Source organism: Gymnodraco acuticeps, unplaced genomic scaffold (genome assembly GCF_902827175.1).
Source record: "Gymnodraco acuticeps unplaced genomic scaffold, fGymAcu1.1, whole genome shotgun sequence".
Taxonomy (NCBI): domain Eukaryota; kingdom Metazoa; phylum Chordata; class Actinopteri; order Perciformes; family Bathydraconidae; genus Gymnodraco; species Gymnodraco acuticeps.
The window spans coordinates 1,242,462-1,266,426 of NW_022991575.1; the positions used below are offsets into that span (position 1 = coordinate 1,242,462).

Consider the following 23,965-nt stretch of genomic DNA (forward strand, 5'->3'; position numbering starts at 1 on the left):
TGAAAATATTCCTCTCCACACTCTTTGTTTCCATAGTTACACATTGACACTCTCCAACTGTTACTGTGTTAGTGTGAATGTAAAACATGGACAGAAATGGCACTTAAGTTGATTGCTACTGTTAACCACAGACAATGGTCAGTTATGTCCTTAGTTATGATGACCTCAGAAGCAATGCAGACAAGAGCAAGCTCTCAGTTTTAGTATTACTTGACTTAAGCGCTGCTTTTGATCATACAATTATTTTAAGTAGACTGCACCATCTTGTTGGCATTTCTGGTATGGTTTTTAATTGGCTTACATCTTACCTAACTGATAGACAGTTTTCTATACACATGAATGAATGGTCATCTAAAAAATATCCACTGAATTGTGGTGTTCCCCAAGGCTCAGTTTTAGGTCCTACATTCTTTTATACATGTTTCCACTTGGAAATGTTATCAGGAAGGCATAGCCTACCTACATGATGACTCAGGACCAATTAATGCCATTTTTAACTGTATTTTAGATATTAAGCATTAGATGGCTGAGCATTTTCCTTAGCTCAACCAGGACCAAACTGAGCTCTTAATTATTTTATACACTTTTTCAGCCAGTTCCGGACCTATACTGTCGCTTTTTCCCCTTGTTTTGCCAGGTCTGGAGAGAATGTGTTTTTTCCCTTTTTCGGTGAGGTATGGATCTGTTGTGTTTTTTAACTTTTACAGCAAGGTCCAGAAAAGTCCTTATTTTCCGACAGGTCTGGATCATAGACTGTATATATAAAGGTCTGGATGTGTCACTTATTTTGCCCGGTTGTTTATTTACACCATTTTTACACTGTCTGTCCTGATTTTTTCCCGATGTTTTGACCGGGTCTGGATCTGTCGTTTTTTGCACCCGTCCAACAGGACAGAACCTTCCCTTTTTTCTTTTTTTTAAAACAACATCTGAAATAAAACGGCCAGGAGTGTCAAAAAGTAAAGGAAAAAAGCATGTATTTCTTCTTTTCATCTTTAATGAAGACTTTTCCAAGAAATTAAATTTAGTTTTTATCAGTAAAAATCGGTTTGCTTTACAAACAGCGCCATCCTTCGGAAAAAATATTCATAACAGAAACATTGTGCAACTGAACCAAAAATGGCTCTAATCACTTTTATACTCTTACTCCACTACCCTTATTTTACAATGTTTTTACATTTGCAGTTTTCGATTATTAGTACATAATACCATTCAAATAAATAATTGATGATGTATTGTTACAGATTAACCTACCAAGCAGTATAATTACTCAGATGTAGCTCCACATTTCAGCAAAATGAATTTGATGCACATATTTATTCAACAATAAATATAAGAAAGTTATATAATATAAAGGCCATTCTACATACTGATGTGCTTAAGTTTTTGGACCCTAAGTATAGTTTGATAATGCTTTTGTTCTTTTACTAAAGTAAACATTTGAATGCAGCAGGACTTGTAACAAAGTATTTATTTACTGTTAAAGTAAAATATCCATCATTGCCACTCAGATAATGAAGGCTTATAATTAATTTTGTTAAACTCTGTTGGAAGTTTGAAACATTTCAGCAGGATTGAGGCAGAAGACTTGATCTCCACAGTGTCATCCCTCCTCTGCTAACAGCGACCTGAAGTTCTTCAGCTCTCTGATGCTTGTAGAAACCCTGCAGGACATTTGTGTTACACAAAGAACAGACATTTAAATTTGGTTGCATATATTCTCACTTCAATTGACTCAAGTTTACTCTGAGGATTACATGTGAAAATGTAATGCGACAACCTTCCAAAGGCGTTGAGCAGGGAGACGACCTCCTGTCGACTGAGCTGGAAGCTGGGTCGCTGGACGTTGGACGTGGGAAGCGCTTCAATTTGCCGCTCGGAAAACAAAATCCTTAGAGATGTTCCTAATCCCTGAGTCTGATTACGGGAGTGAGACAAGGGAGCAAATCAGAATAAAATACTTTAAATGGTTTGACAGCATCTTTTACCTTTTGCCCTCACATTATACTGAACATCATTTATACAACTAATGTATGACCGGCCTGCAGTTTCCCCCTGAGGCGACACTTGAAGCAGCCCACACAGTCTATGATCCTGGAGATGTTGAGGAAGGCCAGTCGGATGTCCTCCTGAAGGACACACTATTGATCACTTTAAGGGCCAAATGGATGTTTAACTAAAGTTAGCAAAAGGGATTTTCGGGCAACTGGGACCCTTATCTAAAAAGTTAGTTCGAACTCAGTTAGTTCTAACATAGTAAAAGTTAGATCTCGACAACAAAAGCTACGGACAACAGGGGGGACCCTTATTTAAAAGGTTAGTTCTGCACAAAAGGGGGGACCCTTTTCTAAATGCATAGGGTTGGCATAAAGTGTCCGACAGATTACTTCAATTAAGTGTTAACAAGCTACAATTATAGCTCAATAATAATAGTAACATTCATTTTTTTTCACTTTGTCTGATTATATATTTATTTATATATGAAAAACACAGTAAGGGGAAATTAAAAGAAATATTGCATAACAAACTAGTATGGAGTCCGCCCTGATGTCCAAACTCACTTTTTCTTTTAAAAGGGTGCCCCCTGTTGTCCAAAAATTAATATTGCTCACGTTTACTAAAAGATTCCCCCTGTCATTGAAATGCTATGTAAATGTAACCATAGCTACCTCACTGACTATATACTAAACAAGCATGTGGAAGGAAATAAACAGTCACACCTTTGATACTGACCAAATTGGAAGTCGACCTGATTAAATCTATAGTTTGGCAAAGTATAAAGCTTGAAAATAGCCAAAAATACTACTTTAAGAAGCAGTAATAGTTGCAGTGGACCTGCAGGTTTCTGTGAGTATGTTCCAGATATATGGATCATAATAACTGAACGCTGCTTCTTCATGTTTAGTTCCGACTCTGGGGACAGAAAGCTGACCCGTCCCAGATGTTGTGCGTTGAATCTTTCACATGCTGAGTCAGTCCATAGTTAAAGTCAATACACACTATAGACAGCAGTTCAGTAAAGTCATCAAAAAAGCTTGCACAGTATTTGGGTGGTCTATAGATATTTAGGAACTGAGCTCGAGAGGAGCATTTCAGCTGAAGGGCCACATATTCAAAAGAAGCAAAGTTCTCAGAAGATGTCTTCCTGCATTGAATGGAATCATTGAACAGAATATCAACTCCACCCCCTTTCTTATGCATTCATGCCTGACTAAAAGACTAAAGTTGAGAGGTGTTGATTCGATAAGAACAGCTGCACTGTTATTTTGTTCAATCCAAGTTTCAGTTAAAAACATAAAGTCGAGATTGTGCTCAGTGATAAAATCATTGATTAAAATAGTCTTTCCTGCCAAACACCTGGCATTTAATAAAGCTAGGTTAAGTTTGTTAAAAACACTATCTGTCAATTTTTTTTGCGACAAGCTGTGGCTGACGTGGAATCACTATTACATTTGCTAAATTAACGCAAATGGTCGAGCGCTTTCTCTTTCTTAGCTGATTCACCGTTCTAATCTATGACCTATCAACAAAGATATCGGCAGAGCTACTGGCAGGCAGGGCCCAGCTTGTCCTGGAAAGAGTTGAGAGTGCCACACGCCCTGCACCCTGCACCCAGCACATCTCAGATAGAGACTGCTGCCTTTTGTACACACAGCCGAAACAGCTTTAAACTGTTTTGCCATGTCATAAAATCTGGAAATTATTGTTGCTTTATAAATGCAGTAATTTTCCCCTTTGAATAAGTAATCAAAGTTTAGATTACTTTATTTCTAAATGAACTATCTAGAATGTTAAATGGTTCCTTACTGTACCTTTAGTTTGGCTGCTTCCTTTTCATCCCCAGCAAACAGAGACGTCTCATCAAAGGCAAGAGGGAAAGATCTGGGGAAAGACATTTAAAGAATAAACAATCGAGTTGTACACAAATATGACAACCCCAGAAACTATACACATGAGAATTGAAGTGTCATTGGACATCATTATAAGTTCCTCGCACCAGTACTTGCTAATTACATTTTTTTTTTTAAAATGAACTTAACTTAACTTTAAGTAAAGACGACTTACCAAGTAGAGAGAAATAACTACTCTTTCACTGTTTAATTTAGTCTTTAATGAAATGTATCTCTCCTTAGTTTACTTAAGTTAGGTTAAGCTTACTTCTTTTTGTATATAGGTTTCCTGTCTGGTATTTAAAAAAGGATTATCTTACCAAACATGAAGAAAGAAGTTGGATGTGCTTTTAGTGAAATGTAAACAACACACCTTTAAATAAACAATGAAAACATATTTCTATAAAGCTCTTCCTACGTAAAATATGTAGAAACGATATATATATTCCAGAGACACAGGCACAGATCTGGAGTCAGTGCTCAGACTGACCGGGCCAGCTGCAGGATGTGCAGCAGCAGCTCCTTGTGTCTGCGGTCCTCCTCCGGCCTGCCAGTGAACATCCTGAAGGACGGCTGCTAGAAGAAGGGCAGAGTTTTGGCCAGCGCTCGCAGCTCGATCAGGAACAGGAAGTAGAGGTTGCGGAGCCTCTTGGGGCCCTCGCCGTCTGTCAGCTCCGAATCAAAGCGCTGCCTGAACTCGACACGTTGTGACCCCACTTCTTCTGAAACCAGCTGTCTGAAGGAAGGAAGAATCAGAGAGAGGTGGTTAGGATTCACGGCTGGGGAAATACTGTAGCTCTTAACTGCATCGTTATTCATATTTATCAAGATCATTCTGTCATTCTCAAAGAAATAACAGTATAAAATACATACACTCTTTCTGTCTTCCTGTGCTGCACTTGACTTAGGAGGACAATGAATGACTGAGTGAATCAGTGAGGGTTTGTGAAAGTGCTAATGTGTCTCACCTTCTAAGAGGTATCTGGCACTCAGGTGTATGTTGATACTGGAATGGAGGCCAGAGATGAGCCGGTAGAAAGCCATCTTCTCTACACACTGACCTGAGGGACACAAACAAAGAGTTGACAAATAGAAATGGACAAAAAAACCTCTTTTCTCTTTTCAGGTGAAATGTCAGCTCACCTTCCAGCCAGCTGTAGAAAGTATTTGCTGTAAATAGAGAAACAAAATGTTGTTGTCATACACAAGTGAAGTAAAAGGTTGGTTTGAATTTAGAGTTAGGAGCTCTTACATTCACTTCCTGGGCTGCTATGGAAGAGGCTGGAAAGGACCGGTCGCTTGATCGTATACGGCCTGTGAGAAAAAGTAAAGGGAGAAAACTATGAACTCCAGTATTTAAGAAGTAGTACACGCACAAAGTATGGTGAGTTATGCTGTTTTTGATCACATTCAAACTTGCTATTTAGCCATGCTATAGCTGTGGCGGAAGTATTCAGATTGTTTACTTCAGTAAAAGTACCAACACTGCACTCAATGCAAATACGATTCAAAGCCTTCTTATGTGAAAGTATGCATTATCAGCAATATTTACTTGAGAGTAGGATAAGTAAAAGTATTCATTGTGCAGGAAAATGTTCCTTGTCATTCATTTACTATTATTCATGCTTCTCAGACTGCAGGTAGTATTCTCCTGTTGTAGATGTTTAAGGTTATGCTTATTTTATATCACTTTTTTACTGAAGGGGATTTCATCTTCATAAATGCCTCATATCTTTGTAGCTTGGTCGCTGTCATGTCGGAATCATGCATCTCTTAAAAGTCAACTTTTCATTTATTTCAATTGCTTGACAGCCCTGTTTTCAGTTTTGTAACGCTGCAGTTTCCAGCTGACCCAAAAGGGGTTTAAACAGTTTACTTAGCTGAAGAAATAGAACAAATCTTTTCAGCACATACAGTAAAGGAACAATTCTTCCTTCAGTTTATCTTAAACAATGGGAATCAACACATCGGAAGATCTGTTTTTGTTCTATAGTGTGAGTGTTTACTTGAAACAGTTCTCCTCATAGATGCTGTTCCAGATCTGCCAGGCCTCCGGTCCTCTGTAGCCTGTGAAGCGCTCAGGGTTCAGCAGCAGGTCCACATACTGAGAGTCTGGAGACTCCTCGTCTGGAGAAGAACAACACACAGTCTGCTGTTAATCACTATGACTACCTCTCTTTATCAAGTGTGTACCAACAGTAGAAAGCTAAAGTCAATGGTGTTGGAGGATTTTCACACTAGGAGACCCTATTTAGCGCTATGATGACCCAGGAAGGTTGGGCGTTGAGAAATGTACTGTATATATAAATAATTTGTGTTTCATTACATTTCCTACTAATTATACATTTGTTGGAGTTATATATGCTTATAATTCCTTATGCTAGGTTTTAAAAACTGTTCTTCTCTAAGCTCAATTTCTCATTCACATTCATAAGTAATCATTCCATTTATATTTCAAAAAGTATGTATTTCATCATCATTATGTTTCCTATGGAAAAGTTTTTTTTAAAAGTATGCATTTTTGAAATCAGATTTCTCATTAATGATCTACTTTCTACATTTATATTTTCAAGTATTTACATTATTTTAGTTAGTTTTACCTTAATATTCCCTAAATTGTTTTTATTTTGTATCTTACCAGAACCATTTCGTTTTTTGATCCTAATTAAAAGACACAAGGTGGAGAAATCTTCTGTTTATAAACCTGAAAGGCAAATGCCATATCAGCAGTTGTGTGTTTTTCATTTGTGGTTTACTATACTATGGGATCTTGTGTTTAGTGTACTCAATCAAAGACAAGAATTGATTATGTTTTAGTTTTTGTTAGTTCATTCAGTCGTTTGCTCAGCGGACGGGTTGAAAACATACCATCGACAACGCAGAAGCGCTCTGCCTCGTCGTCGTGTTTGCTCCAGTTTAGCAGAGCTTCTCTGGTCTCCTTACTGGAGGTGAAAACAGACAAGTATGTCGGTTCAACTTTCTATTATATTATATTACAGAAATATTTCATATGAGCCTGCACTTTTAAAGTATTATTGTGTGTATTAACGTTAATGTTTGCCCGGTAATCTGATATTATCTCTACTCACCTTAAAGAAATATCTATAGCTCCGAGGTTCTCCGCCTGCTCACACTTTACCGGCTGCTCCTTTTCTTCTGTTGAATACTGAAAACAAAAACAATAGATGGTATTACATTTTAAAAAGTATGTTATAATTAAATGTGTTTAAGTGTACTGTTTGGGTAGGATGCAGCAATTTTCTTAATCCAAGAAGTAACCATAATTAGTTACTCATTTTAATAACCAAATTAAATTCATAAAAATGTGTTTTTTCTTCATATCCCAAATAAATGTTAAAAGACCTCAAGATATATAGCAATTGTTATAGCCCAGTTGGTAAGTAATTATAATACCAACATTATTATGTTATAATGCAACATCTTTGAACAAATGCATTCATTTTGATAGTAACGCCAGTATTTGGTGTTATTATCCCAAAATGGGTTAAAATACCCTCCAAAGTAGTTATTCTTTCAATTCTATAAATCAGTTTCACGATTTGGAAATGTAGGGGTGCTAATGTGCACTATAGAGAAATGTTTTTCATCAAATATGTTTAATGATGATCTTTTTCAAAAAGGTTTTTACTGTGGGCTGCTCTGCTGACGGAGACAAAGCTGGTCCTGACTGACTCACCTTGTTGTGTGATCTGATCCCCTCTGGCACTGCGTTCTGTGGACACACACACATGTTAGTGAATCTGATGTAAACACAGGTGAGTGTTTTGTTTACAGCAGGTAGGAGTGATGAGGGTGGGACTCACAGGAGAGCAGGGCTTCACAGCGCAGTCCTTCAGACCACAGTGACTGCTGGACGACCAGAACGGACACGCCTTGTTCAGGTTCACCTGCAGTGTCCCAGGACGAAGCAACACACAGGTTAATCTGTGTACTGTATGTGTGTGTGACCGTGGGCATGTGTGTGTGTGTGTGTGTGTGTGTGTGTGTGTGTGTGTGTGTGTGTGTGTGTGTGTGTGTGTGTGTGTGTGTGTGTGTGTGTGTGTGTGTGTGTGTGTGTCAGGTCGCCTTACCTTGTAGAACCTGAAATAGTCGGACTCCAGAAGAGTTTGAAATTTGGAGAAGAGCTGGTTGTTGTTAAAGCCGTCGATGGTCTCCACATCACAAGTACAGTCGTCCAGATCTCCTGTGAGCTTCGTTGGATGAAAACAAAAACCAAACTAAGTTTTCTTTATTTTGTTTCTTGCTGCTTACAGTAAGATTTGTTTTACTAAGCTTTTTTTTTAAATCATGTCTCCACCTCAATGCTCAGCATACAGCTGCTACTGAGATCTTCTACTTGAATAATAGCAGCACCGCAATACCAATGAATGACTCATTTTTAAATCATATACTTGTGGCAGCTGGAAAATCTGACACAATACAATGATTAACAAATGCATTTCTTATTACACTGAAAATACGGAAACGTTGACTTAAATGTTTTATGTATACAAATTTTACATAATTGTATCAGGTTAATTGAAAGCAAAAATATTAAGTTGAACCTGATCATTTTTATTTAAACATAATATTATTGATTTCAAGGAAACCAAATATAGTGATGTGAAATGTGTTGACATGATCACTTTAATTAAATCAACCTTTCAATTTTTTCAGTGTATAATCCATAAATATAATTAAATGTATTATCCCGAGAAAATACCCTTTGTGCCTAGTGAGTTTTTTTGTTTTGGTTATTAAGCATTGCTTACACTTTTGTCCTTTTGGATAAGTAACTAAATGAATGCAGGGTTTCACTTGTAACAGAGTATTTCTACACTGTGGTATTACTACTATTACTTTAGTAAAATATCGTAGTACTTCTTCCACTTCTGTTGAAGAGTGTAAAATAACATTAGGCTACTTGTAGCATGCAGGATACTCTGTGTGACAGCTCTCACCTGACAGAAGCACCTGCTGTCTGCACATCCGGACACCTGGAGGAGGAGCACGAGGACCACCAGCTTCATGACGACCTCCGCCTCAATCTACACCACCCTGTCTGTCTGTGTGTGGAAAGCTGCAATTCTGTAGTTTAACTGGAGACCCTGGGAGGAGGAGGAGGAGGAGGAGGAGGAGGAGGAGGAGGAGGAGGAGGAGGAGGAGGAGGAGGAGGAGGAGGAGGAGGCGATCTGATGTCAAGTTTTTGCTTCCTGGTATTTCTTAATTTCCTCCCCGCTACGTGTAATACGTGACAGGATGATCGGCAGCGTTATTCCCAGTGTGATCGCATTTAGACACATGTTGCACACAAATCGTCTCTAGGCTCTTTTATTTTTAAACTGGAAGTGAATATTCTTCCTGTTCGCTCACAAAACAATCCGACTGAAACCTTATATGTCCAAAAATAAATAGCCCACTTTTTCCATTTACTATATTACACTTTAATATAATACGCACCCGTGCGTATTGCTATGTAGGCCTATAGCAAAAAACACAGCCACAAATATATTCTTAATTTGATAATATACAATTGTTTAGAACAATTGAAACCTATTTTCCAAGCTGATCTATGACATTATATCAAGGCAGGATGTGATTTAATTAATAAAATAAGAAAAATAAATACAAAGGTAACACACGTGCTAATAACTTAACTTAATATCGTTTTTTCCTGTGTTTTTAATGGGCTTTTTTGTGTTTACGTGCAGTTTAGTTTAAAATTGGTGACGTCTCTAAATTGTAATACCACACTCCAACCACACGGTGGAGGAATATGTTGCATTGCTGTATGAAACAACCCAAAAATAAATACAGCTGTACTATTAATCAAAAAACCGCATATACGTGCGTGTGTGTGTATATATATATATATATATATATATATATATATATATATATATACATACACACTGTCAGGAAATGTTTTACTGCACAATGAATACTTTCTTACCTAAAGACAATTGTGCCCATGTTGCATGTGCCCTATTACATAGCCTACTTTCACATAAATACGATTTGATTGCTATTTGTATTGAACTGTGGTGGAAGAAGTATCTTCACACCTTTGACTTAGGTACAAATAGCAAAACAATGTAGTAAAAATAAACTCTGTTTCAAGTAAAAGTAATGCAAAATGCTATATGTATACTTAAAGTATAAACTCTCTCTCTCTCTCTCTTGGTGCTGCCAAGCCCCTGACGTAATGCTCCGCTGTTAATGATTAGCATGTGGAAACGAGCAGCGCGAGCCTCCCTGCATCAAGGCTGCCAAAACGCAGCCGGAAGTTGACTGATCCTGCCTTCAAAATAATTTCCCGTGGCAATTTACAAACACCAGAAAAGTTAGTTTAAGATCAAGTGCGTTAGTGCAAGAAGTTCCTAGATTTTATGCAACTTTAGAAATATTTGGTACAAATAAAAGTCCTGCTTTCAAAATGTTATTTATATCAAGGTACACAAATAGTAAAGCTTACTGTTGACCACAACATATTACTAGACCGACTAGAAAACTGGGTGTGACTTTCGGAAACAGTTCTAAATTGGTTTGAATCCTACTTAAAAGGACAGAAAACACTTTGTTTCTATAGGTAAATACCTTTATATATACAGTCTATGGTAAATACACATCTGAGTTGACAAATATGACATGTGGGGTTCCTCAAGGCTCCATATTGGGGCCTCTTCTCTTTAACATCTACATGCTACCACTGGCTCAGATAATGAAAAACAACAAAATAAGTTACCATAGCTATGCGGATGACACACACATTTACGTAACAATTTCACCAGGAGACTATGCTCCAATTCAAACACTGAGTAAGTGCATTGAACAAATCAATGACTTGTTGTGTCAGAACTTTCTCCAATTAAACAAAGATAAAACTGAGGTAATGATTTTTGGAGCCAAGGCAGAACGTATCAAAGTTAGCGCTGAGCTTCAGTCTGCAATGTTCAAAACAACAGATAGAGCCAGAAATCTAGGTGTAGTCATGGACTCTGACCTGAGTTTCAACAGTCACATTAAAACAGTTACTAAATCAGCCTACTATCACCTAAAGAATATATCTAGGATTAAAAGACTAATGTCACAGCAGGATTTGGAAAAACTTGTCTATGCTTTTATCTTCAGTAGACTGGACTACTGTAATGGTGTCTTTACAGGTTTCACTAAAAAATATATTAGAAAGCTGCAGCTGATTCAGAACGCTGCTGCTCGAGTCCTCACTAACACTAAGAAAGTGGATCACATCACTCCTGTTCTGAAGTCTTTACACTGGCTTCCTGTGTGTCAAAGAATAGATTTCAAAATACTGCTGCTGGTTTATAATGCACTGAATGGTTTAGGCCCAAAATACATTTCTGACCTTTTGCTAAATTATGAACCATCCAGATCTCTCAGGTCTTCAGGGACTGGTCAGCTTTCTGTCCCCAGAGTCAGAACTAAACATGGAAAAGCAGCGTTCAGTTATTATGCTCCAAATATCTGGAACAAACTCCCAGAAACCTGCAGGTCCGCTGCAACTCTGACTACTTTTAAATCCAGACTAAAGACTTTTCTTTTTGCCGCTGCTTTTAATCTTAAACTGCACTGTAACTTTTATCCATGTATTTTTTCTTTTAATGTTTATTTTATTATCTTTTCTTTTTAATGACTGATTTTAAATGCGATTTTCTTAATGTCTTTCATTTTTTGTAAAGCACTTTGAATTGCCTTGTGTTGAAAGGTGCTATATAAATAAACTTGCCTTGCCTAGTAAAAGAGTACCAACATTGAACATACTCTTTATGCAGGAGGGTCCATGTAAGAACAATGTACGGTATATTGTAATATTGAATTATTATCATTCACAGATTAATGTTTGTATCGCATATTATATATTAATACATTATATTTGTGGATGTATATTATGTATATATTAATGTTGCTACAGGCAAATTTGGAGGTCATTTTAATTCATATTGCTTCACATAATGCTGTGAGCAGCTTCATTTTATAGGAATATTTATTGACAATATTTTGTGGTAATAATCACAAGAAGAAAATAAATATAATACAAAAAATTGGGTTTATTTTTCCAACATTGTTGACTATGTATTCCTTTTGTTTTTGTATGGTACACTGTGAAAAACGTGTTTTTTCTCAAGTCTTATATATTTTTAAGAAATACTTAAAGTGAGCACTGTCAAGGTGAGAACACCTTTAAATAATTCTGTTTTGTTATTGATCAGTAGGCTACCCAATATACGAAGCTTAGTAATAACCACACCGTACGGTTAAACCTATTTCTATGTATTTGGCCTAATTTATTGGCCTCTCTACATATGTGCACTCTTTTCACACAATGTTCTTAAGGAATAAACAGAATTATGTTGTTACCTTTAAAAAACTACTGCAGCCTAATCAAATGGGAGGAGTAAACATACAATTATAAGTCCTAATGGATAATATACGCAACGAAAACAAAAGAACATGGTGGTAGCAGTTGCTCTCAATTAAGTAAAATTAATATTTACTGTAGAAAATTGTTAATCTTCGTCGCACTGCAGTACTTTATTTTGAAAGCTTTAACCGGAAGTCATGAACGGCTGCCTTCCATCTGACAGTGGTGCTTTACACCAGAGCAGCCGAGCAGAGCAGCCCGTCTGCTGGGGAGAGACAGAGGAAAAGTTAGTCAAGATGGCAAACCTCACAGACCCGGAGTGAAGGGGCACCGCTCCCCGAAAAAAGCTGAGCCTGTCGCCCCCAACAATGCGAACTGCTGCAGGAGGTAAGGACCATAGAGCTCGGTTAACCGTTTTCACCAAAACTCAAATATTCAAGTTGAAGTTTCTAAAAAAAAGACTTTGTTTTGTTCACTCTTCTTTTCGGCTCCAGTATTTATTCAAGAAAATACTAACGCACGTAACCCTTGCTATCTATCAGAACCAGACTTTGTGGGAACACCTTTTCTCGTTTGAGTTAGTGGCAATGGCTAATGTTATTTCGTAGCCGTTTATTTTAGTGTTTGTAAATATATAACTTTGCTTACGTTAACTTATGTTAAAGTTACACGGTTCTTCCATGGGACAAAGCTTGGTACACAAACGGATAGGGGGATATTCGGTATTTTTACAAACTGCTCACACACACATCTCCGCCAACGGTCGTTCTTGTGTGCTGATGAAGCAAAGTGACAGTTTTAGACAGCGGCTAACGCTCAGTCTGCTCCTAGCTTTCTCTTCGATGTTTCTTCTCTTCTGGCATAAACTCACCACTACCGCCAGCCCTCGGTCTGAAACACGTCTTTATGAGACTAACCTGTCATTAAAATAACGGAGGGAAGTTGCCGCTTACGTCTCTACAGCAGAAAAAGCTCTGCCACCGGCCACCGTCGGTAACCCGGCGTCCTTCCCTCGGAAAATTCCGGGATGCAGCGCCAGTAGTACCGACAGCTGTATTTTTAGGAATGGGTGGATACCAAAAACGAAAATTATTTATTTTTGTCTCGGCGGTGAATGCCACAAGCCTATGCGTAAGGCGATGGCGAGGAGGCGACCTATAAATGCTGTACGAGTTTTTGAAGGCTGTTTTTTCCTATTCCAGTTGCACAAAGTCTGCAGAGCTGAAGCAACAGGGACACTGTCGCATTTCTAGTGAGGCTGTCTTCTCTAGTGCACTGTAAAAGTCATAGCATGTGTAGAAAGAGAGGGAGAAGCATGTACAAGGAGCTATAAGAGAGCATTTTCTGTTCAATTTTTTTTTTTTCAATCCTCCACTAACTTCCAACATCCTCCTGCAGGCTTAAGAGGGATTCCCTGAAGAAAAATGCCAGCGAGGCTGAAGCTGATGTGACACAGCTTGTGCTGGAAGAAAGCTGACTCATCAAATATCAATCCCTCTGGGAGCTACTAAGCAGCAGTGCAGCTCATATCTCCTAATGCCTAGCTAGAAGAGATCTTCACACACATACTCCCCTACCACCAGCGGAGATTATCAGAGAGGAGAAGACGTTGCAGAAACCCCCTCCAGCAGGAATATATCCAACACCGGTTGAAACATATTTGAGCACCAGAAAGCATAACAGTGACTGCTGTCCTAGCCGCCAACAAAGCTTTAGTATGGCATCACAGTGCTTCAGCTGAACTGACTCCCTGTGTATAGAAACATCAAGAATCAGCTGATAAGACTGCCATCATTCTACGTCACTGTTACTACAAAACATCAGTGTAAAGTTTGGGTAAGGTCGTTCCTCCTAACCACCAAAGTCATCCGGCCTTTTCCCCGCCCGGCAGACCATGATGTTTCGCGATCAGGTGGGCGTGCTAGCCAGCTGGTTCAAAGGGTGGAATGAGTGCGAGCAGACAGTGGCTCTGCTGTCCCTGCTGAAGAGGGTGAGCCGGACCCAGGCCCGCTTCCTGCAGCTCTGTCTGGAGCACTCCCTCGCCGAGTGCACTGAACTGCAGGTCCTGGAGGCAGAGGCCAACAACCCAGGTAGGACAACCATCTGCTTAGACACCGTCAGCTGCTACATCATCCACTAGGATATGATGGAGATGCATTTACAGGCATTGACAGAGCAGATGTATTCATTCATTCCTCAGACTGAATTGATATCCTTATATTTGTCTTATTAATAGGGTAGGGACTATAATATAATACATCTACATTGGCAAATAAACTATTCTAAGATTGTTTTTAAACGTATTTCTGACAGCCGGGACAGATGAGAATATAGCAACTTTCCCCCTTTGGTCTCCAATCACTATATCTCCTTTACTTTTGTAGTTGATCTTTTTCTTTATTCATTGTTCATGTTGTAGTTGATGTCACACTCCTGGTACAGACGACATTCATTTTCTGATAAGAAAGAGTGAAAAGAGACACATTTTTAGAACTCTTATTACTTTTTGACCAAACATTTATGAATGCAAAGGGCTTTGAAGGCCATACTATCCCGGATGACTGTCTACAACACTGGTGACTAGCTGAATCACTGTCAGTCAGTCAGTCAGTGTGCCAGCCTATAGCACTGTAGCTCTCTAGGTTGGTATCACGCCAAGGCACCCAAGGGGGGCTCTGGCTGGGATTTGTTGCATTAGACTGCAGCGTGGCCATGGAAACAAAAACCCTGGCAACCAACTGGGCTCATGAAAAATTGAAAGAAAAGCTGTTGCGATGGAGAGCAGGCGTCTGTGCGTACCTATGGCAACATCTGCATGCAGTAACACATCTGCTGGCTCACACTGAGGGTGACATAATGGCCCAGCCTCGCAGTGACACTCGCACATATTACACAGAGTTTCCATCAGGGTTTACAATGGGCAGTGGCTGCACTTAATGCAGGCCGGTCTTTGTTATTGTTTCATATATGAAGCCGGATACATCAAAGCACACAACATGAAGTTCTTCTTCTCAGTCGACCCCTCCCAAAGTCAGGCTGGTTCATACTGTCGGAGAGATCAAAGTATACAGTGCATCATGTGTGAGGCAAAGAGACATACATTTGCCTGTGATCTTTGTGTTGAGTCACAGTCATAAATCACTCTTGTATATCTTAGTTGTTTGCCTATAAAAGTATGTGCGTTAAAAACAAATGTCATTTGAAGCATGTGTTTGGTATTTGGTTAGTTTTACAACAGGTTGGATATTTATGGGTATTGCTGCATTGTATAGTCATGGGCAGGAAGACCTGAAACCCTCATCACTGTATATTTTTACATTGACCTTGAACATGTCAATCATTTAGTTTCAATTGACCCTGATAATACTTATTTTGACACTTGGATGCTTGTTTTTATTAAAGTTAAATGTATAGTATACACAGTATAAAGAAATATGAACACATTAGCAAACATGTATGCAACAACTTTTGTTATAAGGCCTTAATAATGCTTGTTTGTTTTTGCTCTTTACTCAGCACATTCAGTGACATAATTGTATTTTAAGTGATGGATTATATTCCCTTTCATAATTGCACGTTTGTAAACGTTGACACCTATCGTCCTTTACTACAAATCATGTTTTGCTGAAGAGAGATTATTCCCAAACAAATATCTATAGGTGAATTGTCAGTAGATTCAGTGTCATAAACAAGATGGTTCAGGATTAGGGCTTGTGTTATTCTTTTCTAACTGCTTGTGTTATATTTGTTTAACTATACATCACGAATAACCCGACGCAGTAGGAAGGATTTCACCACACATAATGACCTGATTAGATCCCTGAAGACTTCAGTGTCCAGGCTGTGTGCCTCTGGACAGACCGATGATGACCGCCTGCTTTCTGTGTGTCATCAGGTCAGGGATTTACAGTGTGAGGTAACCTTGTCATGGCAGTCACTGGCTACAATTACACAAATATTAGTATTACAATTTCTTACTCAATCTGCTCCAATCAGGAAGGGTCATAACCACAGTAAGCACAACCAAGACCTCACTGGATTTCCTTTCCATTTGGGGAAACGGGTTAAACCTTTTGTCCAATCACCTATTCCTATACCTGATGCAGTTACACACAAGCAACACAGTGCAGTGGAGTAGCAAAACGTAGAGCCATCATATAGTCAGTTTTGTTTGAAGCTTCGTACTTCCAAAAATTAAGAAAATGGTGTTCATTTAATTGAGTCATTGCATACAGTGTAGCTGTGTTTCTTAATATCTTGTTAAACCTTTTCAATGTAAAGAAAGCAACGATAGTGTCAAGATGAAGTTACAAGTTATACTTGTAAAAAAAACGTTTCCGCCGCAAAGATACTTTTATATCATGCAGATTCGTATTCTCCTTATTTTAATTAATTACGGCGGTGAAACCTCAGTACCAATATTCTGTGCCACACGCTCTCTCTCTATGAAATCATGCTTAAAGAGATTTCAATGGACTTCTGCCGTCGGTACCTCCAGAGTAAATGCTATGCCACGCCCTTGAGTTTTTGCCCACCTGTGTCAGCTTGTGGTCGCGTCCCGTCCGCTGATTCAGCAAGTGAGACAGAATCAGCGCTGTAGACTTAACGTCAGGACACCCTCCCTCTACCCTCCCTCCCAAATGTAAAGCGTCTTTGGGTTCAAGAAAAGCGCTATAGAAATCAAATGTATTATTATTATTATTATTACATGCGGCTGAAAAGAGGGAGATGGAGAACGTTGTCTGGTTACGTGATCCCTCTGGTATGTTGTGGTCACTGGTGTTCTAAGGTCTGGCAGATACATTGGTCTGCTGTTTAACTGGGCCGATACTGATCTTGTATTGATTATGGAGTATTTTTCAGTTTGAAGTCATTTCTTACCACAGCTATACAAGGAGTATTTACAGCCAAAGCCAATAGTGAGTGTTTGTGCATGTGTTACTGTGCTGTTAGTCTTTCTTCATACATTTCTAAAGAGCTTTGTGGAAATGTATTGTAAGTTGACATGGAAATATTACTTAAAACTAAAGGCTTAACTTTTCTGTAAAAAGCTGCTGTCCTCGAAGTGTTACATCTCATTGTTTATTTCTTTTAAATGTTACACAAGAATAGGAATAAAACACAAACGACCTATATTTCTATCAATTTAAAAAAACACAATATTGGCAATGTAAGTCAACAAACCGTTTCCCAGACCATGAGCCCAATAAGCAGAAATATGAGTAAACTAATGAATATAGTGGATATTGTTGCTGGTGCAGACCTGCAGGCTGTTAAAGGGTTAAACATGCGGCTGGAAGTCTTGGGCTGAGTAGAAAAGCACAACTATTTGGAAAGCGCTGTACAAATGAAAGGAATCCTCAGTGACCTACTTCTCTGAACGGCTGAGAGGCCGCCTTGTTTTGGGACCCAGCGAGTGTTGCGGCTTTATTTGTGAATTGAGAGGCAATCATAGTCAAAGGTGTCACCATCTCACTGAAAGAGCGGCGGGGTACCCTCACAGGATTGATTTTTCTCATAGTTTTTCATTTTATTATTAAATTGAGTTACCTTGAGTCATTTGGTCATTTGCAAAACTGAGCTATTTTAATTCAGACCATATCCAAAATCAACAAGTGACATGCTTTCCGTAATAGTCACGACCAAATGATAGATTTGACTGTGACTTTGTTTTTGAAGGAAAGAAAGTTTAAATGCTAGTTTTCTCCTGTGATCTTTGACAATAGTAATTGGTAGCCTTCAGCATTTCAGTTTTCGTTATTAGGGAATGTAACTTCCTGTTTCTCCTCCCCCTCTTAAGGAGAACAAAACTTATTTTGAGACAATCCCAAGAGGGACAACATCAGATCAAGTTGAGAGGACGTGGAGCAGAGAGCTGTCTGAAGGACAACACACACACACACACACACACACACACACACACACACACACACACACACACACACACACACACACTAGGGCTGTACCCGAATATTAGTTCGTTGGAGTACTATTCGGGTTTCAATTTCGCTATTCGGATATTCGTTTTGTTTGTTTTTCGTTTTTTTCCCATTTTTTTTCTCAAATTGTATTTATTGAAATCTCCAATATCAACGTAAGAGCTTGATCGGGGGGTGCTAACACTTAACCATAAACGTTATCGTTTACTTTCTCCGTCTTTATATGTAGATATTACTTTTCTCCGTTAATCTCCGTCACGTTGTTTCCAAAGCAACAACAACTTCCTGTCAACTGCGCTACCTCTCCTTCCATAAATAGGAAGCCAAGCAAAATTACACTTAAGACATATACAACTGCAACGAAAGTAGCAAACACAATGCGATATCCTTTTCAATTTCAAAGAACACAAATTAGGTTAATAACTATAAAACAACAATACTGTAGAATAACAAAATGAATGCCGTGAATACACCAAAATACACGCGTTGAAGCGGTTCGCTACTACGGTTTAGGCCCAAAATACATTTCTGACCTCCTGCTAAATGATGAACCATCCAGATATCTCAGGTCTTCAGGGACTGGTCAGCTTTCTGTCCCCAGAGTCAGAACTAAACATGGAGAAGCAGCGTTCAGTTATTATGCTCCAAATATCTGGAACAAACTCCCAGAAACCTGCAGGTCCGCTGCAACTCTGACTACTTTTAAATCCAGGCTGAAGACTTTTCTTTTTGCCGCTGCTTTTAATTGAACTATTCATATCTTAGACTGCACTGTAACTTTTTAATGACTGATTTTAAATGCCATTTTCTTAATGTCTTTCATTTTTTGTAAAGCACTTTGAATTGCCTTGTGTTGAAAAGTGCTATATAAATAAACTTGCCTTGCTGCTGATCGCTGCCCCTCCGCGCGGGCCGAACATTCGAATATTCGCTGCTGATTACTACCGAATATCCAGAGCCCGAAAAATGGTATTCGGGACAGCCCTCACACACACACACACACACACACACACACACACGCACACGGCACAGAGGGTGTAGGGTTAGTGTAAGGACAGGACAGTGGGCCTGGTGTTCTGAATGACTAACTTTCTTTTCCTGTGGTGTGCTGCATGGTTGTTTGAGCTGGAAGGAGGCAGGCTGCACTCCGATATGTACAAGTAACTGTGTTAAAGAACCTGAAGGTGAAAGAGACAGCGCTCTGTGTTTTGTATAAGTGGCAGCAGTCATTGCTTTGCAATCCAATTCATCCCATTCCACCATGTGTCTTAATTATTGTTACCTCATTGGATGTTTGAGCCTGAGTGTGCAGAAGGAAGTGCACAGTTTGACTGTTTTAAGTTAAGATATTCACACAAAGTCCTGAAATTGAAATCCTGCTATCTTTTTAGATGGAAATACTTTATTGTGCAATGGGTTTTGAATTGTATGCATTTAGATTTGTATTTTCTGTCCTTGTTTTGAGGTATATTTGCCTGTAACCTAATGATCACAAAAAGCTTTTCATAGAAACAATAGTAGAGATTGAAACACACTGTAACTATCTGCTCATGGCCTACTGTCTGTATAGTTTGTAAATGAGAGCTTTTTACAGTAGAAACTGGAGATCTGTTTGGGTAACATAGAGGGAGCGTGAATGCAAAACCTTTTTATTTACACCTAGAAACAGCAGTTCATCAGAAATGTCAGGATTATTACAGGGGGTGAAGGGTTGAGGGAGTAGAGACTTTGAATTTGAAAAGCTGTTTAAAACTAGGTCAACATTCTTTTAGACTTTCAGCTAAAGAAAAACTTTTCGTTGGAGCTGACGGGACTTGCTAGATCTCTAGTATTGTAGTGAGAGAGAAAGCTTACGTATGCATGACTGTGTGTAAGATGATTGACATGTAGCGAAAGTCTGCGTTGTATTACTGAGTAGATTCCTGTTGCACTCTCTGCCTAAACTAGGTCTGATGAAAACCTGCGCTCAAAATCAGCATTCCTGGCTTAGGCGGAAAATGGTTCCGGTGTTGGGGATACTGTCTAGGAATGTGGGCACGTCAAAGCCCACTTGAGTTAGGCGCTCAGCGAGAGTTGGAAGGGGGCTTTTCCAGCGTGCGGGGAAAAAGACACAGTGGAAAGGGAAAGCTGATTCCACCTTCAGTGGAACTAAGGTCTCCTGAGTACACCATGGTATGGAGGAGGAGGAGGAGGAGGAGGAGGAGGAGGAGGAGGAGGAGGAGGAGGAGGAGGAGGAGGAGGAGGAGGAGGAGGAGGAGGAGGAGGAGGAGGAGGAGGAGGAGGAGGAGGAGGAGGAGGAGGAGGAGGAGGAGGAGGAGGAGGAGGAGGAGCGAGAAAGGGAAAAGATGAAGACTCAGAGAAAACTGGTGCCATTTACAGCTGAAGCTCATTCACTCTCTCCTCTGATTGGTCAAACTTTTCCCAAGTTCTATGGTTTTGATTTAGTGTTTTCCCTGGAGGAGACTTCCATTTCCTTCTGTGAGGGCGGGGCTTGCATCACTCTTTAACTTAATGTTGTTAACCTGCTCTGCCAGGAGAGTAGCTATACATACTTGGCCCCAAAGAAATACAAAGTTAAAAGTGCAAGTTATCTGATCTGATTTTTCAAACTTTATTTTCCATTTGTCAACCCCCTTTGTGCCTTTCTAAACATCTGATTGGCCAAGAAAGATTGAAGAGAGAAAACTCAGGCGCCAAACTATTTCATTGCACCCACGCATGAGCAAACAGTTTATTTCTGGAAGTTGACGGCGTGTTCTGTGAACTCGTTCTGAACCTCAGGAATGGGGACAGACAACCTGCCAAAACGCCCAGAGGGGGAAAACCAAATAAAGCTGCTCTTTTCCATCAGCCTCTACAGCAAAGGCTTCTTATTTTCAGTTCTTGCTTCCAGGTGTGTTTGTTTTTTTCTGTGTGTATTTGTGTGCGTTTTTTTTTCTGTCCGCATGCAAAAACAAGAAGATGGACTAGCTGCCAAAAGGACTCCACCACGCTGATGGAAGCTACTCGAAGCCTCAGACATGTCGGGCTGTTGATACTATCTCTGAGAGAGGCGGACGAGGTGTCACTGATAGCAGGGATTATGCAATCGAGTGCTTCATAAATCCTTCAAGGTTTAGTTTCACACAGAACCCTTCTGTGCTTCTTTATGAATCTGATCCCAGCTTTGATTTCCCTAGCAAGTTGGATTACTGCGCCATGTGTGTATCTGTGTATGTACACACCTCAAACTAAAAGGTGCACTATATGGTCAGTAAGGATTGAGTGGCCAGTCTATTAGCGTTGTGGAAGTGTTTCAAACAGACAAAATACACTCCTTCGACTGGTGGATTATATGGTTTTAATGGTACATAAATTGAACCGGTTTTTGCATAGTGTGGCTTTTAGGTCTGACAGAATTGTTGTATGTTTTTTGGCACATAAGGGGAAAAAAACAACTATTTCCTATTTCTTTTGTGGGCATATAGAAACACTAAAGACAGAGTCTTCACAAGAGGCTGGTAGAACCTTATCCAGGGGGAAAGACTCGACTGGTCCCTCTGTCTTTTTTAGCCTTCCTTTTGCATTACAAATACATTGCATGTTTGTCTATGCTATTTCTGTAGCTTTAATGTTGCTGGACTTGGTCTGGAAACCTTGTTTACACAAAGCTTCAAGCCACTCCCTAATTATTCATTGAACATTATCCAGCGTGGTTTAGCTAACAGGCAGTAGTACGGTTTGATTCTGAAGGTGCATCCAAGGAAAATGAGGGCGTAACTGTATATATATAGATATACAGTTACGCCCTCAGTGAATTATTAAGGTTTAGATGATGTGTGTATATCTGAACAAATCTAAATATAGTAGCAATTCAGTGAAAGTCTGACTTCAAGTGTGAGGTTAAGTTGTAAACACCATCTGAATTTACTTCCTTTAATAGTAACAAGAGGTGTGTGTGTGTGTGTGTGTGTGTGTGTGTGTGTGTGTGTGTGTGTGTGTGTGTGTGTGTGTGTGTGTGTGTGTGTGTGTGTGTGTGTGTGTGTGTGTGTGTGTGTGTGTGTGTGTGTGTGTGTGTGTGTGTGTGTGTGTGTGTGTGTGTGTGTGTGTGTGTGTGTGTGTGTGTGTGTGTGTGTGTGAACAGGTGAGGAATAGCAGTCCATCTCATAGATGACCAGTGAGTCTCGTCCTGACCAGGGCAGACATACAGGCGTATAATGTTTCCCCATATAGCCCCCAGCCCCGCCTTGCCCCTTCCCCACCCTGCTCTCAGGCATCTGGCAGTGCTGTACACACTACTCCGCTTGTGTGAGGAGGCTGTCGAAGTTTGGCTCGGTCCTTTCAACTTATTACTGTCACCCAGACATTTTTTAGGAATAAAAACAGCTGATTCCTATTCTCTAACCTAAGAAATTATTTGTATATCTTTTTGAAAGTCAAATGTAAGGCTGTTGTATTGGACTGCATTTAATAATACAGATGTACCGAATAAAGTGGCCAAACTATTGGCAACACGTTTATAGCAGTTTATAGATGCAACAACGTCATCAATAAATGCTATTCTCGTCAAATGAGGGTTGAATACTCTTTTATTGATTATGGTTCTGTGGTGCATACAAGTCAGCAGCAGGTAGCCATTACCTCCACCTTTTTGATACTCAACAGCACAACATTTGTTGTCATAAGAATGATGTAATTGCATGTGCCCATTTGTTTGCCTGTCCAAAATCTTTAATGTGTGACTGACTCTGACTGGCCTCTCAGTCCTATCATGAATGGACGCTGACAGTGGGGACACAGCAAGGTGCCACCGAGCACACATGTATTTACTCTTGATTGGCTGACATGCTGTTGGCTCTGACAGACAGTGACATTAGCAGAACCGGTCGGTGAAAGCGCCCTATGGCAACAGTTGCCAGGGCGTTCATACAACTGGAGACTTGAAATCCCCAATGGGTGGAAATGAACTCATCGTAAGCAGACTCCTCCAGGAAGCGGTGTTCACCAACAGCAAGACAAGCCAAGACGCTCAGGCCGGAAGTAGCTTTAGAAGTGTTTATCAACACCTTTCACAATAAAAGCCAACAAAGAAACCAAGCTCATGCTTTAGGAATTACTAAGGGTAAGTTATTTTTGGATCTTTGGTTTTAATTCCCATCAGATCACATGACTTTATTAATACTGTCTGACTTTAATAGCTAATAATTAGTCCTTATGTTTACTTTTGATAACTTTTCTACATATTTATGAAATAGGAGCTGACAGTTCGTAAGCCTCTTGGTAAGCCAAACACAGCCTTTAAAAGCTGAAAACATTGCTTATGTTTACTAATAGTGAGATGTCCATCACACACCTCCAGTAGTCAGGGAAGTTAGGAAATGTGTATTTGAAAGAATCATACTCACAATGGTCTAAACAAGTATTTGACTGTTATCTGTCAATACTATCACTCAACCATATAGCAGATGATCCTAATTATATCACTGTTGGTACTGAGGAGATACTGTCAACTGAATGCACAGACAAATCTATATCTGAATCCAATCGTATAGACACACAGCTTTTCCCAAAGTGTAAACCACACCCTCCATTTTCGAGTTCTATTTGGATGTTGACAATTCAGAGAATAGCGCTCACTGATGAGCAACCACATGGCTGTCGTGTTTAACTACGATCGCCTCTTGTGAACGTAGAGTGAAGCTCTCGTGGCCTCGGGCTGTTCTCGTGTTTTTCAGTTTTGAAGCCGGATGCTGAAGCTATGTCCCTCAGGCTGC

The 23,965-nt window shown here is 39.6% G+C and overlaps 2 protein-coding genes across 2 annotated transcripts in view; one reads left to right on the forward strand and one right to left on the reverse strand.

The window, feature by feature from the left end:
* Positions 1–979: 979 nt before the first annotated feature.
* ero1a (endoplasmic reticulum oxidoreductase 1 alpha) lies at positions 980–8,959 on the reverse strand. The gene is given in 16 exon segments (XM_034197548.1): positions 980–1,664; positions 1,781–1,917; positions 2,043–2,129; positions 3,813–3,882; positions 4,381–4,591; positions 4,594–4,626; positions 4,859–4,951; positions 5,034–5,060; positions 5,143–5,204; positions 5,897–6,017; positions 6,759–6,832; positions 6,980–7,056; positions 7,588–7,623; positions 7,715–7,798; positions 7,982–8,101; positions 8,852–8,959. Coding segments are annotated over 16 exon segments (1,362 nt in total). The 5' UTR covers positions 8,921–8,959; the 3' UTR covers positions 980–1,603.
* Positions 8,960–12,524: 3,565 nt separating this feature from the next.
* The window catches only part of samd4a (sterile alpha motif domain containing 4A), a 50,219-nt gene continuing 38,778 nt past the window's right edge, over positions 12,525–23,965 (forward strand). Inside the window, 2 exon segments of the mRNA XM_034197540.1 lie at positions 12,525–12,660; positions 13,672–14,363. Of these exon segments, the coding sequence (XP_034053431.1) occupies positions 14,168–14,363 (196 nt within the window). The 5' untranslated portion in view covers positions 12,525–12,660; positions 13,672–14,167.